Genomic DNA, 10731 nt, shown 5'->3' with positions numbered 1-10731 from the left:
CCTATTTTTTCTTTTCTCTTTCTTCAATACAGTTATCTCTCCCTTACTCGATATTGAAGGGACCATCGAGTTAGGGAGGTATCGAGTTACAGAACACAAAACAAGTGTAACTGCGATCCAAGGGACCATCGAGGTAGCCATGAATACCACCTTTTACTAAGGTTCTCTAACTCGATATCGGGATACGGAATATCGAGTAAGGGAGAGTTAACTGTATAAGAATCACAAATTAATATATACTACAGTGATGGACATATGTTAATTCTCCACCGCACCAAATTGCGTCCGACCACAATTTGGTCGATAAGGCAGCCGACATTGATCGTTTTCTCACCTCTTATTGGTGCGGTTACAAGAAACGATAAGCACCCGTGAGCGCATGCTTGCCTATTTAAAGGGGCTCGTACGACCAATGTAACCACTCAAAGCACGTCAAACAGCTGGCCTGCGTAGACGTAACCATCCGATTCATGTGTGTTTAGTATTATTCAACTCGTAAAGTCATTCAGTCCAGTTTTTCTAATCATTATTTGAAACATCCGAAGCTCCCTCGATAATTGAAAGCAAATAGCCGAAATGTCGCTCGATTTGGACGAATGTTACGAGCATGTCCTCGGATTGGTAGAACAAGCTGGACAGGTAAAATGGATGTTAGAAGATAGGCATAGTGCCACATGAGTTTATCATTCATTGATGATGTATCGATTTTGTGGAAGTTGTACATTCCCGAGGGAATCATTTTTCCATTTAATTAAATTAAATTCCATTGATTCAGATTATCGCATCGAGGAATTATGGAGAGAAAACGGTGGTGGAAAAGTCCAGCAACATTGATTTGTTAACCGAAACGGATCAGCAAGTCGAGCGACTTCTGATGGATGGTATAACTGAGAAATATCCCGATCACAAGTGAGGAATTCAGTGGAGTTGTGTTTAGAATTTAAATGCTGACGTTCATTCAAAAACAGGTTCATTGGTGAGGAAGAAACTAGTGCTGGGAAGAAGGCAGAGCTGTCCGATAACCCTACCTGGATTATCGATCCAGTGGATGGCACCATGAATTTCGTTCACAGTTTTCCCCATTCATGCATTTCGATTGCGTTGCTGGTCAATAAGGTGAGCTCGTTCCGTTTATGCTAGTTGAGCCATTCTAATAGGAATCTTCCACTGCTGTAGCAAGCCGAAATTGGAATCATCTACAATCCGATGCTGAACCAGAAATTTACGGCTCGCCGAGGCAAGGGCGCATTCATGAATGAGAAAGCGATTCGAGTTTCGGGAGAAACTCGACTGGAGCATGCTTTGGCAACGACGGAATTCGGCACTAGTCGTGACGAGGAAAGGACGGCTATCGTTTTGGAGAACATTGGGAAACTAATTCGAGTTGTTCACGGGTAATGGTAGAATTGTGCTTGCTAGCACGGAAGTGTAGCTAAAGTTTGGAGTCATCTTGATAAATACATAAAGTAGATTAAATAAATCAACTGAAACACTATTCTATCTCTTTGCACAGGATGCGAAGCTTGGGATCTGCTGCCTTAAACATGGCCATGGTTGCCCTGGGTGGAGCTGATTTCAACTATGAGTGCGGTATCCACGCATGGGATATCGCTGCGGGGGATTTGATTGTCCGGGAAGCAGGCGGAGTCTGTCTGGATCCAGCTGGAGGACCTCTGGATCTGATGTCTCGCCGGGTGCTGTGTGCCAGTTCGCAAGAGCTTGCGGATAAAGTGGTTCCATTGCTGACGCAGTATTATCCGCAGCCAAGAGACTAGGAAAAGTCCACAGAGTGATGGATAATGATTGTGCAATCGTTTTTATATACGAAGACTATGAACGTTCGGTTCATGTGTTCAACTTTTAAAACCGTATCTATTGTATCCGTGCTATGACTGTTGTTACCTGCATTGCATTATTGATAAAAATAGGTACATGTAATTAGAAAAATGTAACTAGAATCATTTACATATATTCCATAGGCCAAATAAAAGTCGACCAATGTAAAATTGATTTTAGTATTTTCTTATTTCCTGACATTTCATTGTAACTAGATCTTCTTTTTGGCATTAACGTCCCTTTTAGATCTCTCTACCAGATTCACACTGGCTAATCGGGGCTTACTTCGGAGAGGTACGATTAAATAATTAGGTGTGCACTTGTTGAGATTTTCGTAAAGACTGATTCTATTACAATTTCTTCGGATTCTTATATCGATCAAATCATCCCATATATCGGTTTTCGTTGAACGAATCATTCGGGATTTCGTCCTAAATGTACATCACAGTTCCCACTGGGACAGAGCCGGCTACTCAGCATAGTGTTCTTATGAGCAAATCCACAGTTATTAACTGAGAGCTTTCTTTGCCTAATTTGCCATTTTCGCATTCGTCTATCGTGTGACAGGCACAATGATACTATATGCCCAGGAAAGTCAAGGAAATTTCCATTACGAAAAGATCCTGGACCGACCGGAAATTGAACCCAGACACATTCAGCATGGCTTTGCTTTACCGTGGACTCTAACCACTCAGCCAAGGAAGGCCCCTAACTAGATAACACCCTGATATTAACAATCAGTACTACGCTGCCCATGTTCGCTTATGGTTGACGTAACCCCACCAGTACAATGCGTGAAAGTGCGTTTTTGGTTCCCAAATACATTCTTGCATCTGTTAACAATTTCGGTCAAATAATCTGTGCATTTGCTGAAGATTGAAATTCAAAAACAAACTAGGGGCTTATATTAATTTATTTACTTGCCGAAGGCGCCATCTTTCTAAGTGGTCAGGATCCTAATCTATCCGCAAACAAGATTTTGCCACCAGGCGGCGCTAGTGAGCATAGACTAGCGCCACCTGGTGGCAAAATCTCGAATCTCTTGGCTAGAATAATGATAGTCCTTATGCTACTGAACAACTTTGCCGAAGGCGCCATCTTTCTAAGTGGTCACGATCCTGAGATATCCGCAAAACAAAATTTCGATGCTCACTACCGTCACCTAGTGGCAGAATTCCGCAATTCAATGACCACCATATGTGCTTGAACTACTGAACAATTTTGCTGAACATCATGAATCTCTATTTTGAATACTTTTTAAGATATTGATCATTTATAAAGAACGGTCGTAAATCTCAATGTCGGTCGTAAAAAAGTGGTCGTAAAACAAACCGTCGATAAAAAAAGTCGTGAAAAGAGGTTGGAGTGTAGAACAAATCATACTGTATCGAGCCTCCAAAACTCTTAACTTTCGAATGGCGGGTGAAGATTTTGATTCCGCAACATGAATAATTTTAAATGAATAGAATCGTGTTGACTTTTCTTGATGCTTATTTCGGACGGTTCGTTATTTTTGCCTTATTTCCCGGACAATAATTTAAATCATATATAGAAAAGCAAAATTATCAGTTGAAATCGTCAGACCACTAAAGAAACGTTTAACACAGTTAAGCATTATAATTTTTTATAAATATTCATGGAAAATGTTCATTAAAACGAGCCTCAAAAGTGCGAACTTTTGAACGGCAAAAATTGAAACATTTCGTGTGAAATGCTTCCCATACAAAGTAGAGTGTCCGGAATTTGAAGCTGTCCGTAATATGAATCAAAACGGTACATCTATCGTTATTCTTGGTTCACGGGCCCTTTTTAGTAGCTGCGATTAATGCCGCCGGCAAAGCAGAAGACCGGAAGATGGCAAAGCAGGATTCCGGATTTAGCACATGGACGATGGTGGTATTGCGACTATCATCCCAAATACGGCAACGAACTGCGACTTTTTGGATTAACCTCTTGATGATGGGTCGCACGTCGGTAATCGCATGTGTCGGTGACGGATGACGCAGTTGACGACGGTGGGGATCGTCGATGGCTTGACACGTGGCCTCTCTACGTGATAAAAGAAATGGTGGTGGCCGCTCTGTCGGAACGGTTTGTTGCCTTCCGGCTTTCCCCTCAAACCGGGACCTTTGAGCGCCGAAGCGCGGGGGTCGAGAGCAGTGTTAAGCGAGTTGATGCCGTGCTTGGGTCGTAGATCGCTAGACTTCGATCCTAAATTAAAAGCCGTCGAACGGCTGTTCAACGCATTAACAAAAATTGTCCACACAACAACAAAATAACAATTACCTTTTTTATTTACAAACGCCCACACAAACTAGCTTGACCGCACGTAACATTTTGAACTTAAGCTAACGAACTTTACTACACTTTTTTTTTCTCTGTTCGGATGCGTCACTGCGACCAGTATTTAAATCTATTGTGGCATTACCCGTATCCTTAGTGTATAGTGCATGTCGCATTACTCCATTTCCATTGATAGGTAATGAAGCATCGATTTCTGTACAGTTCTTGTTTTGATTCCTTAGATATTGATACAAATCGACTATGATGAAAAGGTCCCGCTATTTACACCCTTCATAGAAATTTACATCTCAGCGAAGGCGCGCCCCTTAGCAAACTTAATCGATTAACTTTCTGAGAAACCAAATCGGTACTACTGATATTTGATCATGCAATGGAACTCTAGTCCCATCCTAATTTGGCTTTTAGTTTAGTCTCAGAAAAATACTAGAAAAAAGGGGCTTTATGCTAGCAGCAAAACCGAATCAAGCTAGAAAATTTGTTTAGTAATCAGAATTCACGTGAGTCCTTGAATTACCAGTACTTACAGTCCTTGTTGAGTTAATACTCATGATTGATATCCTGGCTTCATGTGTAGTCTCGGGACTGACCAACTCCGAGTCTTTAACCATCTGCTAGGTAAAGCAGAATTATTTTCAGAAACTGTTGCCAGTAACAAGGACTTTGTACCGCGAATCCTTGAATTACCAGTACAAATTACCCTAGCCCGACAAACAAGATGAGACTAGGGTTTAAATTGGTAGATCTTACTCCGTAACGCACCACGAAAAGGTGATCTACCCGCGTTACGTTTACTACACTACAGAAAGGAACAAAACGTAACATTACTAATAATCTAAAAAGAGAAGTCTTTTCAAAGAATTACCAAATTAAACACACCGCGACACTAAAAAATATTACGGCACTCTCGCCTCTTCCACGGTCCAGGTCAAAATGTACGAGTAGAAATTCTGAAAGTCCTCAGATAAGGTGTGATTTTACATCTTCGTGGACGAAACTACGTAAAATTACCGAAGTAATTTTACGACCTTTTCAAACGACAATCCTCATCAACTACGAATGAGAACCGATGAAAGCGCTATCTCTTTCGCTACAATTCCATCTGAATGACCTGTATCATTTCATATAATTTTAGAATCCGATCTATTTATAACGATCGTAAACGTTCGAATAAATCTTAAAATAATATTTACAAAAAAGCATGGTCACTCTCTACACTCTGAGAAAAATTCTATGAATTCTTTGGTAGGTATTGCTGTGTGCGTTTGAAATGCAAAAATCAAATGCGGGAACACCAAACGCAGTAAGATTTTTCACAAGGAAAGCGAAGTCAAAGAAAGCTTTTCTTTGCTAGGTTGGCGGTGATATGGATCGCGGTTGCTAAATGTCCTTTGATTAGTTTGTGTTGCCGCGTTTGGAACGCTTTTGAACAAAATTTGCACGTCAAACGCAAACAGCAATATTTCCTAAACCAATTTTTCATGACTTACCTTCAAGGATTCTTTTGGAATCAACTCCAAGAATCTTAAAATTTATTTCATATAATGAAAAATGCAACAGAGATTCATATAAAGATTTCTTCACGGATTTTTTTTAAACTCTTCCAAAACAGTAACAAATATATTCCGCATGAGTTCTTTTGGAATCCCTTCAAGTATAATTCTGAGAAAAATGATTTGACTTCTACCATGAAAAGGCACAGAAAGAATTAATTCCTGGGCCAACCAATGCTGTAGGTTTTAGATTCTAAAGGAAATCTTCAAAGACTTTGAATAGAGAATTAAGAAATAAGAATTTTCAAAGAGAGCTTGAAGGAGAAATTCCAGCCAACGATTCTTTGGTATATAATACCTGCAGTAATTTCTAGAATAAACCAGGAAGCAATCTCTCGAATAAAATATACAGGCAATATTCCCATAAAAGTTCCAATTTTCGGAGGTATTCTGCAAACTTCTTTGATCCCCAAATAGTGTTTCTAGCAAAATTCCTAGGATAATATCCAAAACCTATTTATGGCAAATTACTTTGAAGAATCGCTGGAGTAATTTCTTAGGGAATTCCTACGTAGTTTTTAGTGAACTTCGTGATCAAATATTTAGAATGTTGGTGAATAATTCCTGTAGGTATCCTCCGACAACCTTAACGGATTCTGATGTAATTTCTCAAAATAATCTTTACAATTGAGGTTGATGAAGTTTCTTTAAAAACAATCTGAAGCATATATCTCTCATATTAAGAGGTATCTCTTAAAAATTTAGTTAGTTTCAGGCTGCATTTTATTAAAGATTTTCATAGAGAAATGTGAAGAAATGTAATGTTTGAAAAAAGAAAAAAAAAACAAGTTTATTAGGTCGTTCATTAATCCCAAATGAGTTGTCTGGAGTAATTTTCAAAGAAATATCGGTAGGAAAACTAAAGGTAATTCAGGTGAACAGAAACTGGACGAAATTTAAAAGGAATAAAAGAAAAAACTCCTCAAGTGCTTCCCAGAAGTATAAAAATCCTTAACACTTTAGTAGTCGCGCTGTTCTATTTTGTACAACACTATTGAAAAAACCTCGCTTTTCTTTCACACCATCAGATTTTTGGCAGATTCCTTTAAAGATTTATTGCGGATTGTTGACAAAACCGTCGAATGATTTCTGTTAAGGTTTTTGACATTAATTAAGACTACGATTAATTTTTTTCAGAGTCATTATATACAGTTGTGTTCAGAATAATAGTAGTGAAAGCCGATTTTCATACAAAATGCTCAACTTTGGCATGCTGTAACTTTGTTTTCGTATGAGCAATCGGTATGAAATTTTGGCAGTGAACTACAAATATACTCAATTTCATTATCACAGGATTTGAAAATTTTCACACTACCGGCTAAAAAATTAAGCACCAGGTGAAATCGCTCAAAATAATAGTAGTTTTTCTTTTGTAAATTTTTGTTCAGCAACAATTTTATAAAAAAATGTCTTGTTTATATATTTATAGCTTGGGTGGAAATGGTTGAAACGACGAAGAACGAAAAATTCAAAAACTCAATATAAAGCGGATACTTAAATAAATAAAACTACTATTATTTTGAGCGATTTCACCTGGTGCTTAATTTTTTAGCCGGTAGTGTGAAAATTTTCAAATCCTGTGATAATGAAATTGAGTATATTTGTAGTTCACTGCCAAAATTTCATACCGATTGCTCATACGGAAACAAAGTTATAGCATGCCAAAGTTGAGCATTTTGTATGAAAATCGGCTTTCACTACTATTATTCTGAACACAACTGTATAAGGTTGATGGGAAATGATTATAATTCCCAAAAAAATCTTCACATGAATCATGGTAGATGTTAAAGGATGGATCATGCATAGTACAGTACTGGACAGAATAAAGTACGCATTGGCCGTTTTTCCATACAAAATAGTCAAGTTTGGAGGCTTATATCTCGATTTCTAGATGTCCGATTGACCTAAAATTTTCACCGCAGCTTGACAGTAACCTCAAATTTGCTAGGCTAGAAATTCATAAATTTACATTAACAAACTTTTATGTTATTGCAAATCTCAAATTTTGATAAAAATGACAAAATTTTTAAATAGAAATAATTTTAAAATGCAAATATTTAGGGCAACATGTCCTTCTGCAAAAATTTGCAATTTGATGAGACACACAAGTTTGTTGAACATCATTTTTCGGTAAAACTGATTGTTTTCAAAATATTTTCAAAATAAAATTATGATTTTTTTTGAAAATTGAGAGATTTTCAATAATTTAAAAGATTGTGTTTCAAATACAGTGATATTCCAATTGAGTAAAATCTATGTTATATCTAGGCTGTGCTGAAAATTCCAGATCAAACGGACCACTGGAAGCTGAGATTCAGATCTCCAAACTTGACCATTTTGTATGGAAAAACGGCCAATGCGTACTTTATTCTGTCCAGTACTGTATGTGTGTTCCCATCTCCAATTGTCGAAAAATTATCTATGAATTTCCCATATCCGTCAGAAATTTACCCATCTATTTTTTTTCAAAAGTAATTGACATTTCCAACAAAATTCCGAGCCTTCCCAGTCATCTTCAAACTGTCTTATCTGGCTTAATAATTCTATTTCCTTATTGGCTAGAACATCTTTTCATAAATATGTTTAATATTTTCACTTATTTATTCACATAGTTCTGAAACAATTTTACAATTCAGAAATAATATAAGATTTTTGATTTTGAGATCCAATTTGCCTTAATATTATGCTAAACATCATTTATAATTCAGAAAATACCTCAAAGTTTCATAATATTCTTTCCGAAAATCCCAAGCACCGCTATACGAACCAAACTTAGAGCCAATCAACTAAATCTTGAATAAATTTCTGAATGTGTTCTGGAAGAATTGCTTGAAATATTTCACGATAAATTCATAGAAGAGTTCTTCGAAAAATCTTCAGAAAAATTTCCGAAGTTAAACTAATAATTTATAGATGGATCTAACAATTTCCCATGTTAATCAAAAGTTCCCATTTTGCTAACAATGAGGACGTTGGAGAAGCGCAATCTGATGATGATTGAAACTGCAAGTACAAATAAGTAAGTTTTGATTTTGTATTTCGAATTTTTAACTTTATATTTCATTCATAACAAATAACGTGAACAAAGGGGGAGGGGACTAATTTGCCAAAACAACGCAGAGCCACAATGGGAGATGGGTTGTTGGAAGGTCAAAAAAATGACCACTTGATCTATGAATGGTCCCTTACGAAAAATAATGTTCAACTTTGTTTGATCATTTTTTTCCTACTATTTTAAAAAGGTAGTTCAATGATGTATATAAGATAGATTACGATTTCATTAATAAATGAAAAAGTTCGAGTATAAAGGTGTCCACTAGGCCGTCCCTTATTTTTCGAAAATGTGAAATGTTATAAGTTCGTCATTGTAAAGTGCTCGTTTTGGTAAGAAAAAAATCAGGTAAAAATTTTAAGTCCGTACGTGGACACTAAGTGGTCCCCTAATGACCCTAAAAGTATTAGGTGTAGATGACCCACAGTGCTTCGTCCCTTGGACAAAAGTAAAAAATTCAACATTCATATTCGACCGAATCAAGTAGGCCATGATGTAAACATATGTTTTGAGCGTGTAGTACATATATATTGAAAGTTCGTGCAGTTTTCAAAACAAACCAAAACACCACGTGTTGACAAGTTGTTTCATCGTTCTATATTATTCATTGTTTTCGTGTCAATCCAGTCTCTCTACAATTCGCATCATTCCCATCATTATTATATTTTCAAAATGAAAACCGTTATGGACCGTATTGTAAGTAGGAGTCATTCCATTCAATTTTGTGTGATATATTTTAACAATTGTTGAAAAAGATGCTTCTGAGCTACATGCTTTTTAATACAGAAGAAAATTAAAACACTTATCCTCTTTTTGTCCATACAAAAAAGTACCTTAGAGTACCTTTCTAAAATCCACCTAAAAATAAAATTTGAAGTATTTTTTAAATTCTGGAAGTGATTCCAGCTGCATATGTTTGCCAATTGTATTTCATCTTATGATTTTTAGGATATGTTGCCACAACCATCAATAAAGATTGTTTCGAGCAGTAGTTTTCTGCCGCTCCACCCAATCGTAAAAATAATGTTCTGAATTGCATGTACAGTTGTTATGGCACTGATTCTTTCTCCAAGATATTTGAGAACGAGCTAAAGACGTTTTGCAAATTTTATTAAGCATAAGCATAAGTATAAGCATAGATGACCGTACAATTCGTAGTTGCTACTCCGTGATTGACCAGAACAATCGAAGTTGCACAGGGAATTAATTAATGGGGCTTGGGATTAGCTTACCATTCTTCAACAGGGATAGGGTGCGACTCAAAACTCTTTCGGTGCAACACGCGCTACCGGGAGACAGCACGTTCAATTTGAAAGAGACGTGCTGGTGCAATATGAATTGTGTTGCACCCATTCTTTTTTGTGTGCTAAAACGCTTAGACTCCCATGTGCCGTTGCTGATAATCTCTCTGAGCATTAGGCAAGGCTCTCTCAAATAACACCACTTTGCTTTGATGACGGAGTACGGATGGACGCCACTCTCAAACGAATCACACAAAAATTTGTTTACTTCATAAACTATATATGATTTCGCGTAACACACAGGGTAGATGTACCAATAGTGGAGGTACTAAGCACGATTAATCTTCATTTAACCGCTTAAATTCAAGAAGCACAATTAATGAACATATTAATGTTTTAAGCCTGATTCGCTGCTGACAAGTAATTTCTCAGCCTATCTTGATGCATGAGAAATTTCTGCAAGGAATCGACCAAGAATGCGCTTTTTTCTTATCGCAGTACGCAATTGAAAAGAACTGTCAGTTCAAATGGGAGTCGCTGTAGAAAATTTCTGCAAGGAATCGGCGAGAAATATCTTTAGCGATTCCTTTTCAGTAGCAAATCAGGCATTAAGCTAAGTATGCTGTTTCGCTCAAGAAAAGTAAAGAAATTCCTTGACTGAAAGGGTCAAGAAATTTCCTACAGAGAGCCCCCTTTGAAGTGACATTTCTTCTCAACTGCGTACTGCGATCAGAAAAAAGTGATTTTC

The 10731-nt window shown here is 37.1% G+C and overlaps 1 protein-coding gene across 1 annotated transcript; it reads left to right on the top strand.

The window, feature by feature from the left end:
- Positions 1 to 416: 416 nt before the first annotated feature.
- LOC5575141 (inositol monophosphatase 1) lies at positions 417 to 2010 on the top strand. The gene is made up of 5 exons (XM_021842223.1): positions 417 to 639; positions 776 to 909; positions 969 to 1116; positions 1177 to 1394; positions 1514 to 2010. The coding sequence occupies exons 1-5, from the start codon at positions 577 to 579 to the stop codon at positions 1773 to 1775; spliced, it is 825 nt and encodes a 274-aa protein (XP_021697915.1). The 5' UTR covers positions 417 to 576; the 3' UTR covers positions 1776 to 2010.
- The last annotated feature ends 8721 nt before the right edge of the window (positions 2011 to 10731 follow it).

Source organism: Aedes aegypti, chromosome 2, assembly GCF_002204515.2.
Source record: "Aedes aegypti strain LVP_AGWG chromosome 2, AaegL5.0 Primary Assembly, whole genome shotgun sequence".
Lineage (NCBI taxonomy): Eukaryota > Metazoa > Arthropoda > Insecta > Diptera > Culicidae > Aedes > Aedes aegypti.
Note: the sequence above shows the minus strand (reverse complement) of the source record. Positions and strands in the feature narration are given on the sequence as shown.

Excerpts from the sequence above, each read along its gene's own strand:
- LOC5575141 (XM_021842223.1), top strand. The coding sequence starts at position 577 with ATGTCGCTCGATTTGGACGAATGTTACGAGCATGTCCTCGGATTGGTA. Across the intron at positions 910-968 it reads GAGAAATATCCCGATCACAA|GTTCATTGGTGAGGAAGAAA; the intron begins GTGAGGAATTCA and ends ATTCAAAAACAG. Across the intron at positions 1,117-1,176 it reads TTGCGTTGCTGGTCAATAAG|CAAGCCGAAATTGGAATCAT; the intron begins GTGAGCTCGTTC and ends CCACTGCTGTAG.